The sequence below is a fragment of the Eumetopias jubatus genome, unplaced genomic scaffold, assembly GCF_037043125.1.
Source record: "Eumetopias jubatus isolate StellerSeaLion01/CBP00866 unplaced genomic scaffold, mEumJub1_p1.0 scaffold_13, whole genome shotgun sequence".
NCBI lineage: Eukaryota > Metazoa > Chordata > Mammalia > Carnivora > Otariidae > Eumetopias > Eumetopias jubatus.
The window spans coordinates 112,392,216-112,416,280 of record NW_028274819.1 but is presented as its reverse complement, the minus strand read 5'-3'; the positions used below and the strand labels follow the sequence as shown (position 1 = coordinate 112,416,280).

General features: G+C 42.0%; 1 protein-coding gene across 1 annotated transcript in view; it reads left to right on the top strand.

Annotated features, from left to right (window-relative positions):
• Positions 1–24,065, top strand: part of DYNC2H1 (dynein cytoplasmic 2 heavy chain 1) — a 318,727-nt gene that overhangs the window by 139,424 nt on the left and 155,238 nt on the right. Inside the window, exons 70-75 of the mRNA XM_028105952.2 lie at positions 2,945–3,034; positions 13,007–13,072; positions 14,783–14,833; positions 15,561–15,638; positions 20,904–21,035; positions 21,336–21,408. Of these exons, the coding sequence (XP_027961753.2) occupies positions 2,945–3,034; positions 13,007–13,072; positions 14,783–14,833; positions 15,561–15,638; positions 20,904–21,035; positions 21,336–21,408 (490 nt within the window). The remainder of the gene's footprint in view (positions 1–2,944; positions 3,035–13,006; positions 13,073–14,782; positions 14,834–15,560; positions 15,639–20,903; positions 21,036–21,335; positions 21,409–24,065) is intronic.

Here is a 24,065-nt window from a genome sequence, read left to right as displayed (position 1 = left end):
TCATGTTCATGTGTGTCGTTTGAGGCTGTGCTACGTGCCAGGTGTTGTAGTTAAGGAGGGTAGAGGAGTACCCTCTGCGTGATCTGTGTGCTGATAGAGGGAAGGGTATCTTAATGGATATAAATGGTCTTAACCCAAAGGTAGCACGCTGTCTTTACATTAAGTATTAATATTGATATATTGCGGACAACTTTCATGCCATAAGTAGAAACCTGCACGGTGTTTTTGAAGATTGAGAGGCTGTGCAATGTGAGCCCTGTAAGCACGTGCCATGTGGACGTTTTCCTGATTGTGCTGAATGTCATTGTACCCCTAACTTGGCAGATCAGACAGTGTTTTTCTTCAGCTCATGGGTTCTGTGGGGAATTGGGTCAGGGCCGAGCAGAGATGGCTTACCCTCTCTTTCACGGTGTTGGGACCTCAGCTGGGACAGGAGGGGAGGGGAGGGAGTGGGGGGTGGGGATTGGCTGGGGCCTGGAGCCCGAGGGCTTGGTGAGGAGGACCCTGTGCTGGGCTTCCTGGCGGCACAGAGTAGTGGATTTCTGATAGGACATCTTGGGGCCACATGTGTATTTCAGTCCGTGAGGCGGAAGCTGTGATAAGTCAGCCTGGGGTCGGTGTCACCCGTGCTGTCTGTTGTTTGGCGGAAGCAGTCGACAGGGTGGGGGAGGAGGCCTCATCTCCTGACAGAAGGATGTCACAGAACGTGCTTATGTATTAAGACAGCAACAGACATTATTAATGGTTTCTCCTTTTTTCAGTGGGTTGCTCCTCTAGTTTTCTTAGTTACATCCCCAGACTTGGATGACTGGGACCAAAGTGCCTGTGTGTAAACTTTCAGACAAATGTGTCTCTTTACCTTTGGAAACATGTGCTGTTGGCCTATGAAACTGAGGCGGCGAGACCACCTTGTCCATCTGTAGCTCCTATATATATCTCCGATAATTTTTGCATGAAAAATTTCTCATAAATTACTTAGAAAGTACACAATTATAAGTTCATTTTAAATTCTTTCTTGTCCTTTCGTCAAAAAATATTTCTGTGAAAAGTCAGTGACTCTGAAGGATTATGAGAACCGACGAACAGGTCCGACGAACAGGTTAGCAGTTCTGCCCGAACTCAGTGAGAACATTGGTTATTCTGTGCTCTTTACAAAAATGTGTAGCTCAGTGTCTCCTCAGGAGCCTTCGGTCGTCGGTAGTGTGGCTACTGAATTAACATTGACCTTTGTGTGTGTGCGCGTGTGTATGTTTATGCATGTGCACATTTGTGCGTGTGTATGTGCGTGTGCACGTTTGTGTGTGCGTGTGTATGTGCAATGCGTGTTTGTGTGCATCTGTGAGTGTGCGAGTTTGTGCATGTGCACGTTTGTGCGTGTACATGTGCATGTTTGTGTGCGTGTGTGTGTGTATGTGCGTGTCCATGTGTATGCGTGTATGTGCAATGCATCTTTGTGCGTGCATGTTTGTGCGAGCTTGTGTTTGTGCATGTTCATGTTTGTGCATGTGTATGTGCGTTTGTGCATGTACATGTGCATGTTTGTGCATGTTTGCGTGTGTTTGCATGTGCACGTGGGTACATTTGCATGTGCATGTTTGTGCACGTGTGTGCGTGTGCGTGCACGTGTGTCCGTGTTCATGTGTGTGCACATGTGTGTGCGTGTATGCGTGTGCGTGTTTGCATGTGCATGTTTGTGTGCGCGTGCGTGTTTGCATGTGCACGTGTGTGCACGTGTATGGATGTGTGTGCGTGTTTGCATGTGCACGTGTGTGCGTGTTCATGTGTATGCTCATGTGTATGTTTGTGTGTGTGTGTGTGCATGTGCTTGAATTCATTTTTAAAAGCAATATAATTTTAAATATGTAGAGTACAAAACTTTCTCTCCAGTGTGCTGGAGATCCATTAGATCTTGCAGCAGTGCACTCTTTCTCACGATGGAGTGTCTCTTAGTGGATCCAGGGTTCCGTGTCCCATGTGGTCTTTGTGAAGGAGTAGTGAAAGGGAGAGGGTGTTTTCCATGTGAGCTCTCAGGTAGGGCAGGTACTACCAGGGCCAGGCCGAGGTCTGCTACATCTGAGCGACACCCCGTGAGGTTTTGTGCTAGTGTCACACATTGCCCTGCTTATCCTGGATGTATTTCTCTAAACTGTTAAATTGTCTTATGAGGTTTTTATTGTCAGTTTTAATCATAAGGAAACAAAATTTAGCCTAAATAGTATACCAGGATTGAACTTTTCAAGGCCTGTATCCTCCAAGTGCTCCCTGAGGTGAGAGGTAAACCTATCACACTTGGGGGACAGACCAGTCTTGACAATCTCCTCTGCCCTCTTCAGTAAGCAGAGGAAATAGCCATTAGTGGTATTTTCCAAACCATGGCAGTTCTGTATGATACAGAAGTACAAAACAGATGAAAAACTAAAGGTGCTATGATTTCTTAAACAGCATCAGCATCAAAGTTATTGTTCATCCTTAGTTAACATGGAAGGCATGGTTTAACCTTGTTTAGGTTTTTATATTGAGGATGAGAAAATTCCATGTTGGGTGCAGTTCTGGTCACCCTGTTTTCAGGCTGGATTGATCATTATAATACAAGGAATGAAATGGGTTTAACCCATACTCATAGAGTATTCTTAATGCCATTAGGTATCAAAGTGGTATCATCAAATTCAGTTCATATTGTATTATTGGAAGTTGACTGTAATTTTCATTCATTGAAAGCCTTAACTTTGTGAATTAAAGAAAAATACATCAAGTATTTTTATCATATTAGTGTACAAATTTAATGCCCTTGTTTGTTTGGTCCCTTGAGTTGACAAAGATAGTTGTTCCAGAATCAGCTTTGAGTCTGGAGGAACAGTTTATAAGTGTGATTACGCTATGGGGTATCATTTAAATGTTTATAAATTTCCTAGTGGTTTTTCAGTTTTCAAATTGTAATCTACAGGATTCTGAAAATACAGAAGAGAGAATCCAGTCTCTTATCAGCTCATTAAAACATATGGTCTATGAATATATATGCCGTTGTCTATTTAAGGTAAGAAATACTGCTTTTTCATGTATAAGATACTACTTGTACTTTGATTTAATACAGTGTTACAGTTAAGTTGTATAACTTTATCTACTGGAAAGGTGTTGAAATTGGCATTTCTGATACTTTCCCAGAATGATGTTCATTGCTAAGTGGAAGGTCTCACAGCCTTGCAGGGTGTGGTTGGGATGGAGGAGAGAGACGAGCGAGGAAGGGAGGGCAGACATGTCGTAGGTCAGCCGCCGTGGCTCTGGATGCCCAGTAGCCCAGGAGGAGGACATGGTGACGGGTTGTTTTCTAGCTGCACTCGGTGACCCTGCCTCAGCACTGTTGCCCGTTTGTACCACATTAGTATTTGTTGTGGGGTCTGTTTGGGAGCACTTCCTCTACACACTTGTTAAAATAAAAACTATCTCTTGACATTGCCAGTGTCCCCTAGGTTGGGGATGAAAACTGGTTCCATTCCTGGCATTAGGCAGTAAACTAATGCTTGAGTTATGAAATTTGTCGCAGATGTCTTCGTATTACAAGGGCCTCTGAGGAATACAAAATGAAATGTATTTTAGAAATTTTTGAATATTGTAGAAACAGAGGATTTTCTCTTAGGATTTTTTTTTTTAAGTACCAATCTTTGGGGCTAGGTTGAGGAAGAGCTTTGTAAAGGCAATTAACTGCATGAGAGAAATAGAGTTATTATGGTACAGTTATGTAGGGTTCTTAGAGAATATTGGAAAAGATAGAGTTAATACGTTCTTTAGAAAGGGACAGTAACTTTTATGAGTAGAGTCAAAATGTTGACGATCTTTACTTGAGACAAGGGGTATTATTGGAAGCTCACAGACCTGTAGTTGGGTATTTCTGCAGAATGTTTCTTTAATGAGAACTCTGGCGATACCTATATAGGTCTATAGACAGTATATATGTGTATTTTGGAGGGCTTTCCCTCTAAAAATCACCTATTTGGCCCCCCGTTTTAAATTATACATATGTCTGGAATTACAAGCAGATGATCTCAAAGCCCATTTTGTCCCTAAAACGTTATGACCTTAGATAGATATGGGGATGGCATCTGTAACGTTTGTATAATGTATTATTGCGCATAGTACTTAAACACTTTTATTACACAGACACAACTTAAAAATATTTTCTGAAAGACTTTCAAACTTTATGGGACTATATAGTGGCGCCTGGGTGGCTCAGTCAGTTAAGTGGCTATGATCCCAGGGTCCTGGGATCGAGCCCCACATCGGGCTCCCTGCTCAGTGGGGGCTCTTCTTCTCCCTCTCCCTCTGCCTCTGCCACTTTGCCTACTTGTGCTCTCTATCTCTCTGTCAAATACATAAATAAAATCTTTAAAAGAAAAACTTTATGGGACTATATACATACATAGAAAAACTATATAGAAGAACCTTTCGTCATTTCTCCCCATTCCGATGCTTCACTCCATTAGAGTAAACCAGTCCAAGGATCAGTTGGCTCTTTATTGTCTATTTCCTTTCTCTTCATGTGCACGTGTGCAAATACATAATTTTTTTTCTTTTCCTTATTATATATTTTGTTCTCTTGCATTTCTCTTATTGTGACAGGTCCTGAAGATCTTTCCAAAAGTAGAACTATGTTAACCTCATTATTTTTAGTGATTGTGTGGTATTCCGTAATATGGTCATATGTTGTTTTATCTACTACTCTGTTGGTGGATATTATTTATATATATTTTTTGCTATTATGAGTGAACACAGTGAAATTCTGTAAATCTATCTTTATGTACATATGTAAGTATTTCTATTCATTAGATTTCTTCATGGAAGTATAATTGCTGGTCCAAGAAAAGATACCTTTCAAATTTTGTTGAATATTATCAAATTGCCTTCTACAAGTTTTTTATCAGTTAATAATTTTACCCACAGAGTAATTAAGGTATCTCCTTCCTTGTATCCTTGTCAAGCCTGGATATATTATTAGTGTTTCTATTTTTTATCAAGTTATGGTTTACAAATTTTTTTTCTCTCCTCTGCATTTTTATTAAAACTTTATTTTTACCTTCCTCCCTTATGTTTGTTGATTTTCTTGTTATTTTAAAGAATAAGCTTTACTTTACAGAACAAGTCTACTTTATTGTAATTATTTTTATATTTTATTTTTAATTTATTTTTAATTGCTTTATTGGATTTATTTTTTGATTGCTATGTTATGAATTTTTATAATTAGTTTTTGAATGTAGCTTTAATCTTTCTTGTTTTTCTGGTGAATATGTTAGAGCTGCAAAGTTTCATTTTGATCACTCTCCTAATAATATGTTTGATGCTTTTTTACTTTCCTTTCAAGGCCTGTGAACTAAAATAGGCTGTGATTTGTGAAAATATCACAGACCTGCACTTATTTTAAGGTGCCACCAAAATCCTTATGAAAGTAGATACGTTATAAATAAGTATTATTCTTGAAAAGTGTTTAGTGGAAAGATAATATAAACTTTCATATTCATTCCAAAGATTTGTAACTTATTAGGAATTTCTTGTTTTTGACCCATATATCTGTGCCTCTGCTTATATATTCTTATTTTACTTTTAGCAATACAATATATTTACTGATGAGATTTAAATCCTTATGTCATACATTTTGTAATGTAATTAGGGAAAGATATAATATATGTTCAGCATCAAGATGATTTAATGTATCAGTGCAGTTTAGTTAGGGTTACTTCTTGTAAAAATACATTGAAGTGAGGCTCCAGCCAGCGTTTTATCGCACGAGCGGAGAGCTTGGAAGGTTGAACATCCCGACGGTGTAGTGCCCAGGTGGAATTTTTTATTGCCCGTCTTGAGAAATACTTTTCTGTTGTGAACAGTTACACTCACTTTTAAAAAAGCTATCATGTATAATTCTTAAGACATTTTAATTGGTGATGGAATATGTGGTTTCTAATATTCATATTTCTCTATCAGTAATATTAAATTTGTTTGAATAATAATTCAGAAAGCACATTAATTGTGAAGCAATGAGGTACATTTCTCAAGATTTAGCATTATATCTGACTTGGGTTGGAACTGATTCATATTTTAGTGAGAGGTGTCTGGAGTTCCAGCACCAGTTTCTAACATTAAAGCTCCTGCCAGTCTGTTGCTGATGTTGCTGTCGTGTTGGAGACGGCAAGAGACCCTGAAACAGAGGCTGCGATTAGTGTTCACATCCTGAGGGAAGGCAGCTTGACCTGCAACAGAGAATGATTGACTTGTTTTGTAGCAGAAAATTTAGACTCTTAGTAAACTAAACCAAATGGAGAAAGCTGTTGCGCAGTTTCACTTGAGGTTATTGGGTCTGCCATTCTTTCTTTCTTTCCAAGAAATAAAAAGTGTTTATTTCAGTAAACTAAATATTTTGGACAAGTATAGGATAAGTAGCATATTTAGTTCCCCCAAATTTGGGATTATGATGGAACTGTGTACAAATTAGTGCCACTCCATATCATTCTTCATCCCAGTGTATCATTTGGAACAGATACAAAACAGTGGAAGTTGCTGTTGGAAGGTTAAACAATTTCCCCATGTATTGGATGAAAGTACAGAAAAGGGTTGGAAAGAGTGTTTGGAGATCATCTACTCTTGTGTTTGCCCTTCCTCATGGGAGGATTCCCCGAGAGAGCTCGGCTCTGGGGCAGGAGGACTGCCTGGTGGGGGGCGGGTCGCTCACCCCACTTCCCTCTTCGAATGAATTTGCTGGTTGAGTAAAATATGGATGAATCAATCATACATTTTAAAAATGTCCCATGATTGTATTTATCTGACAAGTCATTTAATTTGGATTCTGGTATTTTTTTTCTGTCAAAATGTGTTTTCTTTTAACAGAGAAGTGGAAGTTCTCTGGGTGTTTATAAATTTTATAACTTGTTGCTATTAAAGTGAATCCTGGTAATTTAGATCATCTCTTCTGCTTAGAAAATTTTGAAACCTAGCATCTAACCCATTAGATTTTCTATGAGTAGAGTTGGATTGTGTAGAACTGTTCATTAAAACGTGGGACCTAACTTCAAGCACAGATGTGAGTGCTCAAGTTCTATGCTATCTCGGTGTTCTTTAGATTAGAGCAGGGCTTCATATGGTAACATCTATTTTATGCTTTTCCTTGAATGTATTTGAAAGCGATGAATAGTGTAGAGTACCCATAAAAGGAATAGATTTATTATTCTTTCTGCTGATACTTAATCTCTGAGAAACATGAGGTTTATAGAATTTTTTTTAAAGATAAATTTCCTCTTCAACACAGTATTATGTAGTACATCAGGCTACTATAAAGTGGGTAGTTTTTGTCTGTCACATTACAATGTTCCAGGCACTGCACAAGTATCTTACATACATTGTTATTTAATTCCTACAACAATACCATTCTAGAAAGGAGGAAATCAAGATCTAGAGCTAGCACCTTTCTGTAGGTTTTTCAGATGTCGAGGAGGTTGGAACTGGAATTTAAACCCACTCTGCTTGATGCTGGAGACTTAGGCTGATAGGATGTGGGGGAAACAAAATCATCGCGTCTGGAAGTGTGAACTGTATCCCAGCTAAGAAGTGGACTTTAGGATTCCTGTATCTCATATGACTCGATGCTACTGGTTTTACCCTTTATGAACATCGACGAGTGTGTGTGATGCTGGAGGATGAAATGTGTGGCTGATTTAGACTGTGCAGGCGTCTCTTAGGATTTTCCTTCATTCAGCTCCTTTTGTCGATGATCAGTTGAGTTTCTGCTTATTATATATCCCCTTGAGAGTAAAGAATTTTGTAACAGAACCCAAGTGTAATGAGATAAATTGACATTGAACTGAAACACCTAAATTTTCTGATCTGATGAGCAGTGTAGATCCAAGGACATTTGAGGTACAAAATATTTTCTCAACTGGATACTGACAGGTTTTTTTATTGTTGTTGTTTGAAGGAAGTATGCAGAAAATCTGTAGGCTTGGTTTATTCATTCTTAACTTGACTCCAGTTTATTTGGAAATTGTGTTGTCTTGTCTCTCAGTAAATTGTATTTTTAGGAGTATTTCTGAGTCATAATTGTTCTTTATTATACTGTTATTCTTAAATACTTACGGCTAAAGATGGCTGCCAGCAACAGCCTCTTCGGCTGGCATCCCAGTGAGCCTGGTGTAGGTCATGGGTACATATGCCATTATCTGTGGAGGAGATCATGTGTGATCGTATGCTGATCCCTGAGGCCATGATGTGTTCTGGGACCAGAGCACAGAGAGAACAGGGGCCACCATTATGCATTTGTTGACTGTATATTATGTGGCTTATTTTTTGCCAACATTTTGGAGCTTTGCCTCAGTGATAATGAACAGATTAGCAGCAGCTAATCTGAGAATCGTAGTGGCAGGGCCTGGCCTTTTCTTCGTTAACCCTGGAGACTGCATTATTTTTCCTCAGGTCAAAGGAAGAAATGGCTAAGATAAATGTAGTAATACTGTGTGTGACTTTGTGTGTATACCTTAATCCTTATTTCTTTACCTTAGAGGAGGGATGTGTTTTAAATATCCATTAATGTGTAAAATAAGCATCTTAGAGGCTTATCCCGCCAGTCACCGTTCAACCCCAAACCTGAATTTGTACTTTCTGACACCTAAGGACGCTGCACAGCCCCCAGATGGCATGTCTTGATTTTTATAGTTTCAAGTCACATGGGACTTATTTCCTACACATGGTGGTTGGTTGCACCTTTCTTTCCACACCGAGTGATGGCCATCTGCTTAAAATTTTTCTATTTTGAGAATTTTTTTAAAGTCCTTGGCTATGTTATGGTTGTAAACACATGGTTTTTATTTATTCACTTAATAGGCATTTGTTGAGTACTTGCTGTATACACATACACAACATACACTTTCATAGAGTCAATTATTCTTCTGTATTGTATTATTTAAGACACTGAATCTTCCCGACAGAGGGGTGATTTTCTTGCAGGCAAGGAGATGCCTGCTGGTAATCTTTACAGCCTGTACAGTTAGTCTGTGTGCAGATTTATAATCATAAGCGTGTGTTAGATATAAAGTGTTATTTATAGTATGGGAGAAGCTATATAAAATGCTTAAATTATAAACTGGTGGGAAAAGATGGTGCTTGAGTAGATAGGTTTGTTGTTGTTGTTAATAAACATTTACTGTATGCCAGCAAATTAGATAACCTGGAAGAAATGGGTGCATTCCTAGAGATGTATCAACTACCAAAACTGAATCAGGAAGAAATAGAAAACCTGAACAGACCTATAACCACTAAGGAAATTGAAGCAGTGATCAAAAATCTCCCAACAAACAAAAGCCCAGGGCCAGATGGCTTCCCAGGGGAATTCTATCAGACATTTAAAGAAGAATTAATACCTATTCTCTTGAAACTGTTCCAAAAAGTAGAAATGGAAGGAAAACTTCCAAACTCATTTTATGAGGCCACCATTACATTGATCCCAAAACCAAAGACCCCATCAAAAAGGAGAACTACAGACCAATATCCTTGATGAACATGGATGCAAAAATTCTCACCAAAATACTAGCCAATAGGGTCCAACAGTACATTAAAAGGATTATTCAACCATGACCAAGTGGGATTTATCCCTGGGCTGCAAGGCTGGTTTAACATCCACAAATCAATCAACGTGATAATATACATTAACAAAAGAAAGAACAAGAATCATATGATCCTCTCAATAGATGCAGAAAAAGCATTTGACAAAGTACAGCATCCTTTCTTGATCAAAACTCTTCAGAGTATAGGGATAGAGGGTACATACCTCAATATCATAAAAGCCATCTATGAAAAAGCTACAGCCAATATCATTCTCAATGGGGAAAAACTGAGAGCTTTCCCCCTAAGGTCAGGAACACGGCAGGGATGTCCACTCTCACCACTGCTATTCAACATAGTATTAGAAGTCCTAGCCACAGCAATCAGACAACAAAAAGAAATCAAAGGCATCCAAATCGGCAAAGAGGAAGTCAAACTCTCACTCTTTGCAGATGATATGATACTGTATGTGGAAAACCCAAAAGACTCCACCCCAAAACTGCTAGAACTCATCCAGGAATTCAGTAAAGTAGCAGGATATAAAATCAATGCACAGACATCAGTGGCATTCCTATACACCAACAACAAGACAGAAGAGAGAGAAATCAAGGAATCGATCCCATTTACAATTGCACCCAAAACCATAAGATACCTAGGAATAAATTTAACCAAAGAGGCAAAGGATCTGTACTCAGAAAACTATAAAATACTCATGAAAGAAATTGAAGAAGACACAAAGAAATGGAAAAACGTTCCATGCTCATGGATTGGAAGGACCAACATTGTGAAGATGTCAATGCTACCTAGAGCAATCTACACATTCAATGCAATCCCCATCAAAATACCATCCATTTTTTTCAAAGAAATGGAACAAATAATCCTAAATTTTGTATGGAACCAGAAGAGACCCCGAATAGCCAGAGGAATATTGAAAAAGAAAAGCAAAGCTGGCGGCATCACAATTCCAGACTTCCAGCTCTATTACAAAGCCGTCATCATCAAGACAGTATGGTACTGGCACAAAAACAGACACATAGATCAATGGAACAGAATCGAGAGCCCAGAAATGGACCCCCAACTCTATGGTCAACTCATCTTTGACAAAGCAGGAAAGAATGTCCAATGGCAAAAAGACAGTCTCTTCAACAAATGGTGTTGGGAAAATTGGACAGCCACATGCAGAAGAATGAAACTGGACTATTTCCTTACACCACACACAAAAATAGACTCCAAATGATTGAAGGACCTAAACGTGAGACAGGAGTCCCATCAAAATCCTAAAGGAGAACACAGGTAGCAACCTCTTCGACCTCATCCGCAGCAACTTCTTCCTAGAAACATCGCCAAAAGCAAGGGAAGCCAGGGCAAAAATGAACTATTGGGATTTCATCAAGATAAAAAGCTTTTGCACAGTAAAAGAAACAGTCCACAAAACCAAAAGACAACCGACAGAATGGGAGAAGATATTTGCAAATGACATATCAGATAAAGGGCTAGTATCCAAAATCCATAAAGAACTTATCAAACTCAACACCCAAAGAACAAATAATCCAATCAAGAAATGGGCAGAAGACATGAGAAGACATTTTTCCAAAGAAGACATCCAAATGGCCAACAGACACATGAAAAAGTGCTCTACATCGCTCGGCATCAGGGAAATCCAAATCAAAACCTCCATGAGATACCACCTCACACCCGTCAGAATGGCTAAAATTAACAAGTCAGGAAAGGACAGATGCTGGCGGGGATGTGGAGAAAGGGGAACCCTCCTACACCGTTGGTGGGAATGCAAGCTGGTGCAACCACTCTGGAAAACAGTATGGAGGTTCCTCAAACAGTTGAAAATAGAGCTACCATACGACCCAGCAATTGCACTACTGGGTATTTACCCCAAAGATACAAATGTAGGGATCCGAAGGGGTCCGTGCACCCCGATGTTTATAGCAGCAAGGTCCACAATAGCCAAACTGTGGAAAGAGCCAAGATGTCCATCGACAGATGAATGGATAAAGAAGATGTGGTATATATACACAATGGAATATTACGCAGCCATCAAAAGGAATGAGATCTTGCCATTTGCAACGACGTGGATGGAACTGGAGGGTGTTATGCTGAGTGAAATAAGTCAATCAGAGAAAGACGTGTATCATATGACCTCACTGATATGAGGAATTCTTAATCTCACGAAACAAACTGAGGGTTGCTGGAGTGGTGGGGGGTGGGAGGGATGGGGTGGCTGGGTGATAGACATTGGGGAGGGTATGTGCTATGGTGAGTGCTGTGAATTGTGCAAGACTGTTGAATCACAGATCTGTACTTCTGAAACAAATAATGCAAGGTATATTAAGAAAAAAGAAAAAGAAGATAGCAGGAGGGGAAGAATGAAGGGGAGTAAGTAGGAGGGGGAGACGAACCATGAGAGACGATGGACTCTGAAAAACAAACAGGGTTATAGAGGGGAGGGGGTGGGGGGATGGGTTAGCCTGGTGATGGGTATTGAGGAGGGCACGTTCTGCATGGAGCACTGGGTGTTATGCACAAAGAATGAATCATGGAACACTACATCAGGAACTAATGATGTAATGTATGGTGATTAACATAACAATTAAAAAAATAAGCATTTACTGTATTTTGTAACAGAAATGAGATAAGCTTTTTTTAGAAAATTTACAAAATACACTTAAGAAAAAAGGAAGAAACCAAAAATAACCTATAGTTGTAAAAATAAATCACGGATAAAAATTGATAACCAATTTTCTAATATTTTTCGGCAGATATATATCCTTGTATGTTTATATAAACATATTGCCTCTCCTTCCATTGTATGGGCTATGCTATATATTTTCATTTGAATATTATTTATGATAATCTTTTGAACATTTAGGTTGTTTCAGTTTTTCCTCCATAATAAAAAATCTTGCATTAAATATCCTCATTTCTTATCTATGAATACATTCATCATCCCTTTGCATAACTTTCTAGAAATGAAATGTCTTGATGTAGGGGTGTATAGAGTGTTCTGGATCATGTAAGCATACACACTGACAAATTGAAGAAAACTAATGCAGGAGGTTGATCTTCTTGCTAATGACTGATTCAGACCTCAAAATTGGATTTCAGCTAGTTAAATAAACATTTTTTTAATGGGTTGTATGTGATCATCATATACAACCATTAAACCGTTAATGGTCATAACCAACCATTAATGACTGATCTTTAGCATTTTCTCTAAAACTTTGTACTTTCTCTGTCCTTCCCGTCTGCCACTCAGAAGTGTTCTGTATAGGTGCTACCTGAATAGTCATTTCTTATATTGCTAAAAGTAGACAATTTAAAGATAGAACACAGATTTTGTGAACTGAAATGTCAGGACTATGCTTTTCCAAAAACACAAATTTAGAAACAGCAAGATAACATTTGTTATTCTTTTTAGGCTGATCAGTTGATGTTCGCTTTGCATTTTGTTCGAGGCATGCATCCTGAACTTTTTCAAGAAAATGTAAGTGGGAATAAAGTGGGAAAATGTTAGAGTTACATAGAAGTTCGGTAATGGGCAGACTTATGGTTGGATTAGAAATAACTTCAGTCTGGAAATTATCTATCAACCTACTTTTTACCAAGTTAGAATTTAGTGTAAGATGCTGATTTCTGCTTCTCCCCTCTGGGTGAGCCAAGTGTTTATTCGGAGGTATGGTGAGGCAGAGTGGCTTACCACCGTGCTTCTAGACCTTTCTAGACCCCGGTCCCCTGCTTGTCTTGCCTGTCCGTGCGGTGGAGCTAATACACGCACAAAGTGAAACAATACGGTTGTGTACCTGCCTTATTTATTCCCTTCGCTGACTTGCTCCGAGTCAGCACGTGAAGCAAGAGGGTGGGCAGTTCTCAGAAGCTTCCTGGGGCCCGAAGCCTTATGTTAGTCTTTTTTATGTATAATTTATCTTCTTTGTCTATAACATTATTTCTGGTCTGCCCGATCATCCTCTCTCCAACTTGGAAAGAACCTCCTTCAAGTTAGAGCTTACTAATCCATCTCTGGTGTGATTCTAACATTTAGAAACAAATTATTTGTAAGTGATTTTCTGGTTTTGATGCCATTATCATCAAGTGAGTAGAGTAGCAGGGTGGGAGGGACTAGTATATGGACCGTGAGCTTTGACCTTCACCTCTACCTGGTCAGATTTCATGTCCTGGATTCTCCTTATTTGTATACTTCACGCAGACCTTTCCACATGCCTATTTTCTCTCTTGGTTTCTAATTCCACATGCTCTGGCTGACTTGTATTGTTTCTCCTAAATTTGTTAATTTGACTCCTTTTATTTCCACCATTAGCTTTGATGCCTTTCCCTCCTCCTGTACCATGTTTTTCACCATGATCAGTACGTTCCACACTGTGTAAGATTTAATATTCCCTAGTGTTCCCTGTTGGAGTATATGTAATTATTGGGAAAGGAGAACATTTTTCTCTGACTCCCACCTAGTAATAGTAATCATTTCTATTCTCTTGTGACTGTATAATTTCAGTAAGTGGTCATGCTGGGTGGAAGCAGGCAGTAATTTGTTTTTTTTCTATATTGCTCTCAAATTTTGTATGTTTTTTCTTTATTTGCTGAACAATATGTAACAAAGAATATGATAGTGCCCATTATTATCTGGGGGGAGGTCGGGGTAAAGACAGATTTTCTTGGAGCACCAGATTCTGTAACCCTGGGTCAGTCATGATTCTATGGATTAATTTAAAAAAATAATGGCAGTCTTCTAATCTGTTGGAAAAGATAAGTTAATGGAAGTACTTTTCTCTATTTTTTCCCAGCATACACAATTTTTAAATTTTTGGTGCACTTTATTGCTTATTTATTAGTGAAAAATGGCATGTAATGGGGCAAATTAAGACAAATGCTGACTCAACATGACATGTAAATTTTTCGATGTTGAAACATTATATATATATAGGGAGAGAAATTGTAGTTACATTTTTTGCTTTAATAAAATGATTTCTCGTAGTTTGCATAGGAATGTGTTATGTGGTACACAAACTCATTCTTGATGTTAATGTTGTACCAGAAGTGGGAAGATGTGACATGAGTTTTATTTTTTTTCCATGTCCTTAGAAAGCCGCCCTGTAAGCTCTCTTATAGGGAAACTGAGAAAATTCTGTTAACTTGTTAGTATTTTTATATTTTTTGTTTTACTCATATTTTTATTCAATAGGAATGGGATACGTTTACAGGTGTGGTTGTTGGAGACATGTTGCGGAGAGCTGTAAGTAAAAATAATAAAATTCTTTCACCCTTAGGGAAAATAGTTCTGGCTTTGACTTCATGAGATATTATTTGCTTCAGAGGAACTTTAAAGTACTGTTGAAGTTATACTTTAACTAGAGGAACAGGTCCTTGCCTCTACTACTGTATTATAAAATGGACCTAAATATTTTTTGTCTGTAGAGACATATATTCTCATGAGAATAATACTAATTAGATACTAAGAAAGTAATATGCTTTATAATCCTGGAAAAATAAAATTTTATGTTATGACTAGGAAAATTCTCCTATAACTGAAGTTTAAAATTTTTAAAAAAATTTTTGATAACTTCAAATTTAGCTTTTTCTCTACTAATTTTCTATTTGCACATGTAACGAATAATATTTTTCTTCAAAGCAGCATACCCAAACTGTAATGCAAAATCTAGATTATGTCTGATATGCAAGATATTATTAAAAATGATGTAAAATTTATGGCAGTTTTTTATATTTTATTACATTTTTCTAAAGTTTCATAAAAGATTATGCACAATGAAAAGGAATGCAACATTTGTGCAAATGGTTGTCTATACCTTGTTATATAGAATTTTACAATAGTAAAATAAATTAATAATACATAGAATGAGTTTTCAAATCAGTGTTTGTAAAATTAGCTAGTAGTCACTTGTTGATTTTTCTAAGTTTGAATTTTACCAAATATACCAAAGAGAATAATTGCTCTTATAAAGGACTCTCAGCAGAGGATCCGGGATCAGCTCCCATCTTGGATAGACCAGGAACGAAGCTGGGCGGTGGCGACACTGAAGGTATTCATGACTTTTCTACTGTGGGGAGTACTTAAACTTCTTCTCTATTTGAGTTACCGCTTTATTTTTTTTTACGTGCTCCTATTAATACTCAGTGTTGATATTGCTGTGTATATGCCATCAAATCCCTGGTTAAAAGGATATCAGAGAATTATTCTGTTCTGATTAGTCCCTTAACCCTTAGTTAAATCTTTCCACTCAACATATACATATTTGGTCTCCATTGCACAAGATTCTGTGCTGCACACCCACAGGGAATAGAAGGGTAAGTAAACAAAAGATCTAATATGGAAAGTGGAGGCCTTATTTATAGAATAATTCAGGATTGGTAATGAGATGCAGTATGATGCTTAGGAGTTTCAAATTCAAACTGTTTCTCTTGCTTTTCTTCATCTTTGAAATATCCCTCACCCGCAGCTCCTCTCCATCCTTGGCGATCACTCCCCGAGTTTTGACTCTCATCATTCACCTGGGCTTTGCTGCAGAGCCTCTGCTTCTGACCTCAGGCCTCTCTGTTTCACTGTGTCTTCTGTTTTAAAAGTTGACTTATAATTCAGTTTGCACTCTATTAAAACCTTCTGATGGCTTCTGTCACTCACAGGATAAAGTCCATTGTCATTTGCATGAAAGATAAGACGGCCCATGACCTGCTCCTTGCCCACCTCCTCCATTTTATCTCCAGTCCACCCCTCACTGTTTCTTGCACTTAGAGTTCGTGTTGCTACTCCCTCTACCTGGAATGCCCTGTGGCTGTGTTTACCTGTCAAACATCGATTTCACATTTGAAGACTTACCTTCTTCATTCTGTCTCTTCTGTTGACATATATCTTGAACATCCCTACATCACAGCAGCTGTCATACTGAGTCAGAACGATGCAGTGTGTCTGCCTCTTCTCCTAGGTTGTAAGTGCACTGAGATTAGGATCCGTGCCTTGTCAAACGTGATGTCCCTGACATCCAGTGTAAAACCTGACTCATACATTCCTTTGGTTATTCAGTGCCTACTGTGCTCCAGATGCACAGTTAGTTTTCTGTTAGGTACTTTTTTTGGTTGCACAAATTAAGATTATGAGTGGACAAGCTAATGACAAAAGGTGATGTAAGTTTTGCCTTGTTCATATATTCTATTGAGTTAAGGTATTTATTAAGTATTTATAATATGCTTATTGACAGTGGAGAGCACAGATGTAGGAAAGTCTTTGTTCCTTCTTTCTAGGAGTTTGTCACCTAGTGAAATACTTTTGACACGGTTATAAGACCTGGCTCATAAACTCCTAATGGGAAAATTAATAATTGTTTGAACAGCTGATCTCCAGTCACACTTGGGGAAAAATCTTACGTTTGTAACCTAAAGATTGCAATGATGCTTTTTTTCCCCACATACTCATTTCTATTTAAGTAAAGAAATGTAAAATATTTAGAGAAGACAGCTTTCCTCTTCAAAGAAGGTTTATAATACACATTAATGTTTTATTATGTTTATAAAACATTTTTAAGTGGATTATCTCATTTATTTTTTTTTTGTTTTTATTTAAATTACAGTTAACATATAGGGCAGTACTAGTTTCAGGCATACAATTTAGTGATTCTGCCCTAAGAGACAGGTGTTATTAAATTCTCTTTTTACACATGAGAAATGAAAGTCAGTAGTAGTGAGTTAAATGAATGAGCCTCAGGTTTCTTCTTAATTTAACACATATTTTTGAAGATCTGTTATGTGCCAAGCAATCATCCTAAATACTTTACATATATTATCTTACTTTATCATCACAATAACCTGATGAGACCATAATTATGCCTGTTTTAGAAAAGAGGAACACGAGGTGGAGAGAGGCTAAATAATTGAGCCAGGATCAAACCAGGTGGGAGTTTTGGGAGCTGTGATTTCAGTTCAGGCCTTCTGACACCAAAGTCCAAGCCCTCAGTATCTCGATTTTCCAACTACAGTGTTTTCCTTCTCTCTGTCTGCCCCAACTCCTCATCTCCTCCTCCCCCACCCACTCCCAAGTGTGAGGTGGGTGCCGAGGGCAGGCTGCGGGGCGCGGGCCGCAGGGTAGAAACGCGGTTCCAAAGTTCAGCTGCCAACAGTTCTGTCTGCGTTCTGGACTCAGGCCTCCTGGGTGCTTCTGTGGGGAGCCCAAGCCAAGACAGACAGACTTTTGTCAGAATGTGTCCATCTGTTTGTTCTCTGTCTTCCCTCCCCTGCTCGGTGCAGCTGCTGTTGCATGGCAGTGGCATGTAGTAAAGACTGCAGGGGCAGCTCGCGGTTCCTGGTGACTTACTGGTGACTTACTGGGTGCACAGCATTATGCACAATTTGAAAGTAGATCACCTCACTGACTATTACAACCTGATGAGGTACCTGCTGTGACTGTCCTCACTAGACAGGTGAGAAAACCAGGCACAGAGCGACGTGGTCACTTGGAAAGTAGAGTCAGGATTTGAAGTGGGGCTCTTTGTGGTCGAGTCTGAGCTGTTCACCACTCTGGACTGCCGGTTGTTCACAAATATCTGTTGAATCAAATCAGTAGATTCTGCTCTGTTATCAGTCAATCGTTTTTCTCATTAGTCATATACTCAGTGGCTACGACTAGTCAGCACAGTGCCCGTGGAGTGACAAGTCGATGTTTTCTGATAGGAAGAGACTGCGCTGAGCACACCTCCCTGTAGAGAATCTAGCAGGTACCCGAGTGTGATACGGTTGGCGCCACGCTGAGTACAGCCCTGGGGATTTGACCAGAGTCTAACGTGAAACCAGCACCCTGCCTCACTGCCTCAGATTTCTAGCCAAAAGCATCTTGGTTATACAAGGTGTAGCATCAATTGGTAGCAGCAGGCCCTTATACACTAATTGCCACTAAATGTAATAGACTACCATCAAGTGTTATCCTAATAGGCTTAGATCACTTATTAAAAATAAAGTGAAATGTACTTATTTTCTGCTGTATAAGTTCACTTTTAGTTAAGTTACATAATGAAATTTGGGCAATATAATGGGTTATTTAGAAATGAATATAGCAACTTGGATGAAGCATCTTTAAGCATTTGATTTGGGTTTGTATTATGTGACATTCTAGTACTCCAGATACAGGTCTTCCGAATTCACCATTATTTTTAATAGAAGTTCTCCATCTCTACAGATTTACATTTCTGATCTTGTAGCCCGGTGTTGGTAAAAGTTTGGGGGAGAGGCTGCTGGAAGGAAGGGGGGGATGGGCAAAATGGGTGAGGCTGTGGGACGAGTAAGTCATGGGAGCAGAAGGCACAGCGAGGGGTGTGGTCAGGGTGTTGTGATAGTTGTCACTATCACAGTGATAGGGGGCAGGTGGCGCGACACTTGCGCGAGCACAGCATAGAGGTTTGAATCAGTGTGTTGTGCACCTGAGACTGATGTCGCATCTCAAAAAAAGTATACTATACTAAAAAATTTTTTTCAATGGGCAAAGGACCTGAACAGACATTTTTCTGGGGAAGTCATACAAATGGCCGACAGATATACAAAAAAGGTGCTCAACATCATTAATCATTAGGGAAATGCAAATTAACTCACAGTGAGGTGTCATTGCACAAGTCTTAGGAGGGCCGTCATCGGAAAGACGAGATAACAAGTGCTGGCGAGCTCACGAGGAAAGGGAAGATGTGCAGCATTGGTGAAAATACAAATTGGTACAGCCATTGTGAAAAACACTATGGAGAGTCCTCGACAACTTAAAAATAGACCTACCGTATGCTTCAGCAGCCCTACTTCCTACTTCTGGGCATAAATCCGAAGGAAAGGAAATCAGTAAGAGATACCTACACTCCCACGTGTATTATTGTAACTGAGAGCACCCATCCGTGGATGAACGGGTGAGGAGCGTGTGGTCTTTCCATCTGTAATGGGATATATTCATCCACAAAAATTAGAACTCAGAAGAGCTGCAAGGGGGATGGAGGTTGCCATGAGCTGCGGGTGGGTGAAATGGGGCGAAGCTGGAAATACCGGGTACAGATGTTTGCATATAAGGTGAGTTCTGGAGAACCTAGTGTAAGCCGGTGGCCCAGAGTTAACGGTACTGCGGAGGATACTTTCGAGGTACTGAGAGAGGAGATTCTGCGTGTTCTCACTCCAAAAAAAAGGGGAACTTGTGAGTTAACAGAGGTGCATTATTTCATTGGGGTTACTGTTTCTCCGTACAAATGCTTATCGAAGCACTTGTTAAGTATGTACGATTTTGTCGGTGATACCTCGGTAAGGCTGAGAAAGATGAAGAATGCGGGTTGGCAGAGCGGGTCGTCTGCGGTGGGAGGAGAGGGCTGCCGAGCAGAGCCCCGGGGACGGTGCCGCTTGGGCGACTGGTGCAGGCCCGGTGGACCCTGCGGAGAACCTCCGGGGGGCCCGCAGGTGGGGCCCGCAGGTGGGGCCCGCAGGTCGGGCCCGCAGGTCGGGCCCGCAGGTCGGGCCCGCAGGTAGACTCAGACCGTCTGCGGGAGAGGAAGCCGCGCGTGTGCGGAGGCGCCGCGGGGGAGCGCGCGGTGGACCGGCCTCCCGAAGGCTGTGATGGCGCTGGGCGATCGGGCGGGACTTCGAACCCGCTGTGGCGCGCAGTGTGGCCGTGCTGTTCCCCACAGGGACCAGACGCCGATTTCACGACTTCGGAAGAGTTTGATTTTATCTCCTTCTGGGTTTTTGGGTAGGTCGGCCCCACTCTGGTCTACACACGATTAGAGGAGCCCGTGGGAGGGCAAGACGGCGGTGCATGTCCGTCCGTAACTGGCTCCCGTGTACTCGCAGCCGCGTGCGCACACGCGCACGCACCCCACACGCGCACGCACCCCACACGCGCACGCACCCCACACGCACGCACCCCACACGCACCCCGCACACGCACCCTACACGCACACGCACCCCGCGCACGCGCCCTACAGGCACACGCACCCCGCGCACGCGCCCTACACGCACACGCACCCCGCGCACGCGCCCTACACGCACACGCACCCCGCGCACGCGCCCTACAGGCACACGCACCCCGCGCACGCGCCCTACACGCACACGCACCCCGCGCACGCACCCTACACGCACACGCACCCCGCACACGCACGCACTCCACTCACGTATCCCGCACACGCGCACGCACCCTACACAGCCGCACGCACCCCGCACACGCACGCACCCCGCTCACGTACCCTACACAGCCGCACTCACCCCACGCACACGCACGCACCCCGCACGCGCACCCGCTGCGTCCGCTTGTCGCGCACCGCGCCGGCCTGCCTGTGTTCTAGGTGGCTCTGCCCGGCCTCTACCAGACGCTGTGCTTGGACGACGTGGCTCTGTGGCGGACCTACTATCACAGTTCGGCGTGTGAGCAAGAGTTTCCGCATATCCTGGCAAAGAAGGTGTCCTTGTTTCAGCAGGTGAGTCACCCTCCTGCCGAGAAACGTGTGACGTCCGTGCCGTCCGTCCGCGTGGGCCCGGGACCCCCCGCAGAGCCCCTGGTCGGCCGCCCCCCGCCCCCGCCCGCGGGGGTCTGTCCGCGCGGGCTCCTGTCCGCGGGGAGCGCCCGGGCTGTGGGGCGCTTCTCACGACGGGACAGCGGTTCGTGTGCCCGGTGCTGAGCGTCCGCGGGGGGCGCGCGCGGCGGACGTGGTTCGGTGGCGCTGCCTTAGAGGCGGCTGGGGCGTGGCTGTTGAAACTGCCCTGCGCTTCGTCCGCAGCTCCTCGTGGTGCAGGCGCTCCGGCCGGACAGACTGCAGAGCGCCATGGCCCTGTTTGCCTGCAGAGCCCTGGGTGAGTACTCGGCTCCGTGCGTTTCGGCCGGCGCCGCCCCGCCGCGCGGGCGCGTCTGCTCCCCCGTGTCGGGGCCTCCCCGGGAGGAAGGAGCGTGTGTGCGACGGGCTGCACTTGGCGGGGGAAGGCTGCTGCGTAGTGCACGCCCTGGACGTGCTCCGGGCGCGGAACTTGAGGCGCTTTACGCTGAAAGCCCTGTAGACACTCGGGCGTTTGTTCTTCGTTAGGACTTAGGTAATTAAAGTGAAACAGAAATAACCATCCTTTTGGGGGGGAAGCCTTCAAAATGAATTGCTTTTGCTCAACAACGGAAAATGAAGGATTTGTGTGTCTTTTAGGTTACAATCTGTGCAGTCCGTTTTTAAAACCTCTCAGTCTTATCAGAAAGGGTTAAAAGTTACTCGTTTGTAAATAAGACTCTACCATGTCTTGATTTGCTCCAAGAGAATTTGGGAAAACTATGTTAAGGAAGGACGACGTGAGGTATTTTAGTTGAAGTATGGAGTGATCCAAGAAGAGCGAATCTTTATTCTAAACCACAGGAAGTCTGGAAATGAAGAATCTGGCATTAAGTAAAAAAGTATGCTGACTTTTTTTTTCTAGAAATTCTCCATTTCTTTTAACATTTCAGTCATCGTGAAATTTTATGTGGAAATTTTAAAATTTTTTTATTATGTATGTTTTCATTAAATTAGAATTTTTCATATAAACAAGCTTAGCACAGAATTTTAGGAAATTGAAAAAAAATACCCTGGATTTTCCATGCTCCTCCCTGGCAGCCTTTACTGAGGAATCATTCCGGTGTGCGCTTGTAAAGCTGTTGGGGTCGATACAGCAGGTCGTATCTCGGGGAGTTGTCTTAGCTTCGGTTTTACTCTAGTGGACACGCTCTCTTGTGTAAACTCGCGTGTTCGTGGTGATCAGATGGCAGCTGACCCTTAAGTTGCTCTCACTACGCGCTGCACTCATATCTGCTCTTAATTCTCAGGGTAGCACTGTGAGGGGCTCTTTCTATAAATACCTCTTTAAAAGTGAGGAAGCAGAATCCCACAGCTAATAAACGACAGAATTCAAACCAAGCTCCATGGTTCGTGTTCCTATTAATAAGGCGTATCCTTAAACCTTCGGTAAAGTTATTTCAAACACACATCCTTCACCACCCTCACCAAATATTAGTTTCCCGGGTCTTCCGTAAGTATCACAAACCAACTGGCTTCACGCAACAGGAATGTGTCGTTTCTCGGTTTTGGAGGCTGGAAGTCCAAGCTCAATGTTTCCACAAGGCCACGCTCCCTCCGAACCCTGTCGCAGAACCCCTCCCTGCCCCTCCCTGGATTCTGGTGGTTTGCTGGCTGTCCGGTCTTTCTTGGCTTACCTGCTTGATCCGAATGGCATTTTCCCTGTGTAGCTCTTTCTTCCCTGTCTGACTTTTTATGAGGGGCCAACCCCAGTATGACCTCACCGGAAGCTAAGTAATTCCATCTGGCAGGACCCTGTTTCCACATCGGGTCACACTCTGAGGTATTGCCATTATGGCTTCAAGTTCTCTCTTTTGGGGGACACTATTCAGCCCACACCTATCGGCTGCCTTCTGCTTTACCCTCTGGCAGGACACGCGTGTGCACACATGTGCAGGCATTTTGAGGCCCCGGTTAGACCAGTCACTCGGTTGGCTGCTGATGTGTCTGCGTCGATGCATCTGCTCCTGCTCTGGGCTTCCCTTTCCTCAAGCATGAGGGGGAAATGTCTCCCTGTCTGTCTCCTGCATTATTTATACTCGGGTTTGGCAGGATGTTGATACACCTAACTCCTGGTTGCAAGTGACAGATGCCAGCTCAGAGTCACTGCAGTGAAACGGGGGAAAAGCTAGAGCCAGTATATTCCGCAAAGGAGGAGGCAGGGCTGGCCTCAGCGCCTGCAGGTCTCGGGGACTCTTTCTTGCTCTCTCTCCGTTTCCCTTCCCTCTTTCGTCTTCTCTCTTCATATTTGTGTCCCACCTGTGTGTTGCCCTTAGTCTCGGGGTCCATGTGTATTCTGTGCATGAGGCTGCCGACCTCCTGGGGATAGCATCAAAGCTTGTGATGAAAGAGAACTTTCCCTCGCAGCCAGCCTCACCTTCAGAACCCCAGGAAGGACTCTGCTGCGCTTGGCTTGGGTAACACGATCCCCTCTGCAGCTGATCCTGCCAGAAATACATGAAACAGCGGTTACCCCCCAAGAAGTCCTGGGTGGGGGAGGGACTGCTACCAAATATGAGGGGAGAGCTGCTGGTACCGGTCAAAGGGTACGCATTCTAATCAGCTGACTTGTGAAGTGCTTTAGCTGGTTCTCATATTTTGAGAGTAACTTCTTTAAGAGTTACAGATACCTAACTTCTGATTCTGGAAAATGAGGTGTTTGAAAAAAGATGTTAGTGTCTGTGTTAAAAAATACTCAGGAGCATACTTAATCTTGTGACTGAGACATTTAATGTGTTGCCAAACGTAGACACACATGGTAAGTAATTGTGCACGGTAGGCCATATTTATTTAAAAAATATGAAAACTGTCCCTGTATTTGCCACTTGGAAGTTGGCTGATGGAAGTGGCCTTTTAACAGCCTTTTTGAGAAAACAGAAGCAGTGAGACAGGAGTTCTGCACTTCTCGTCATCAAACCT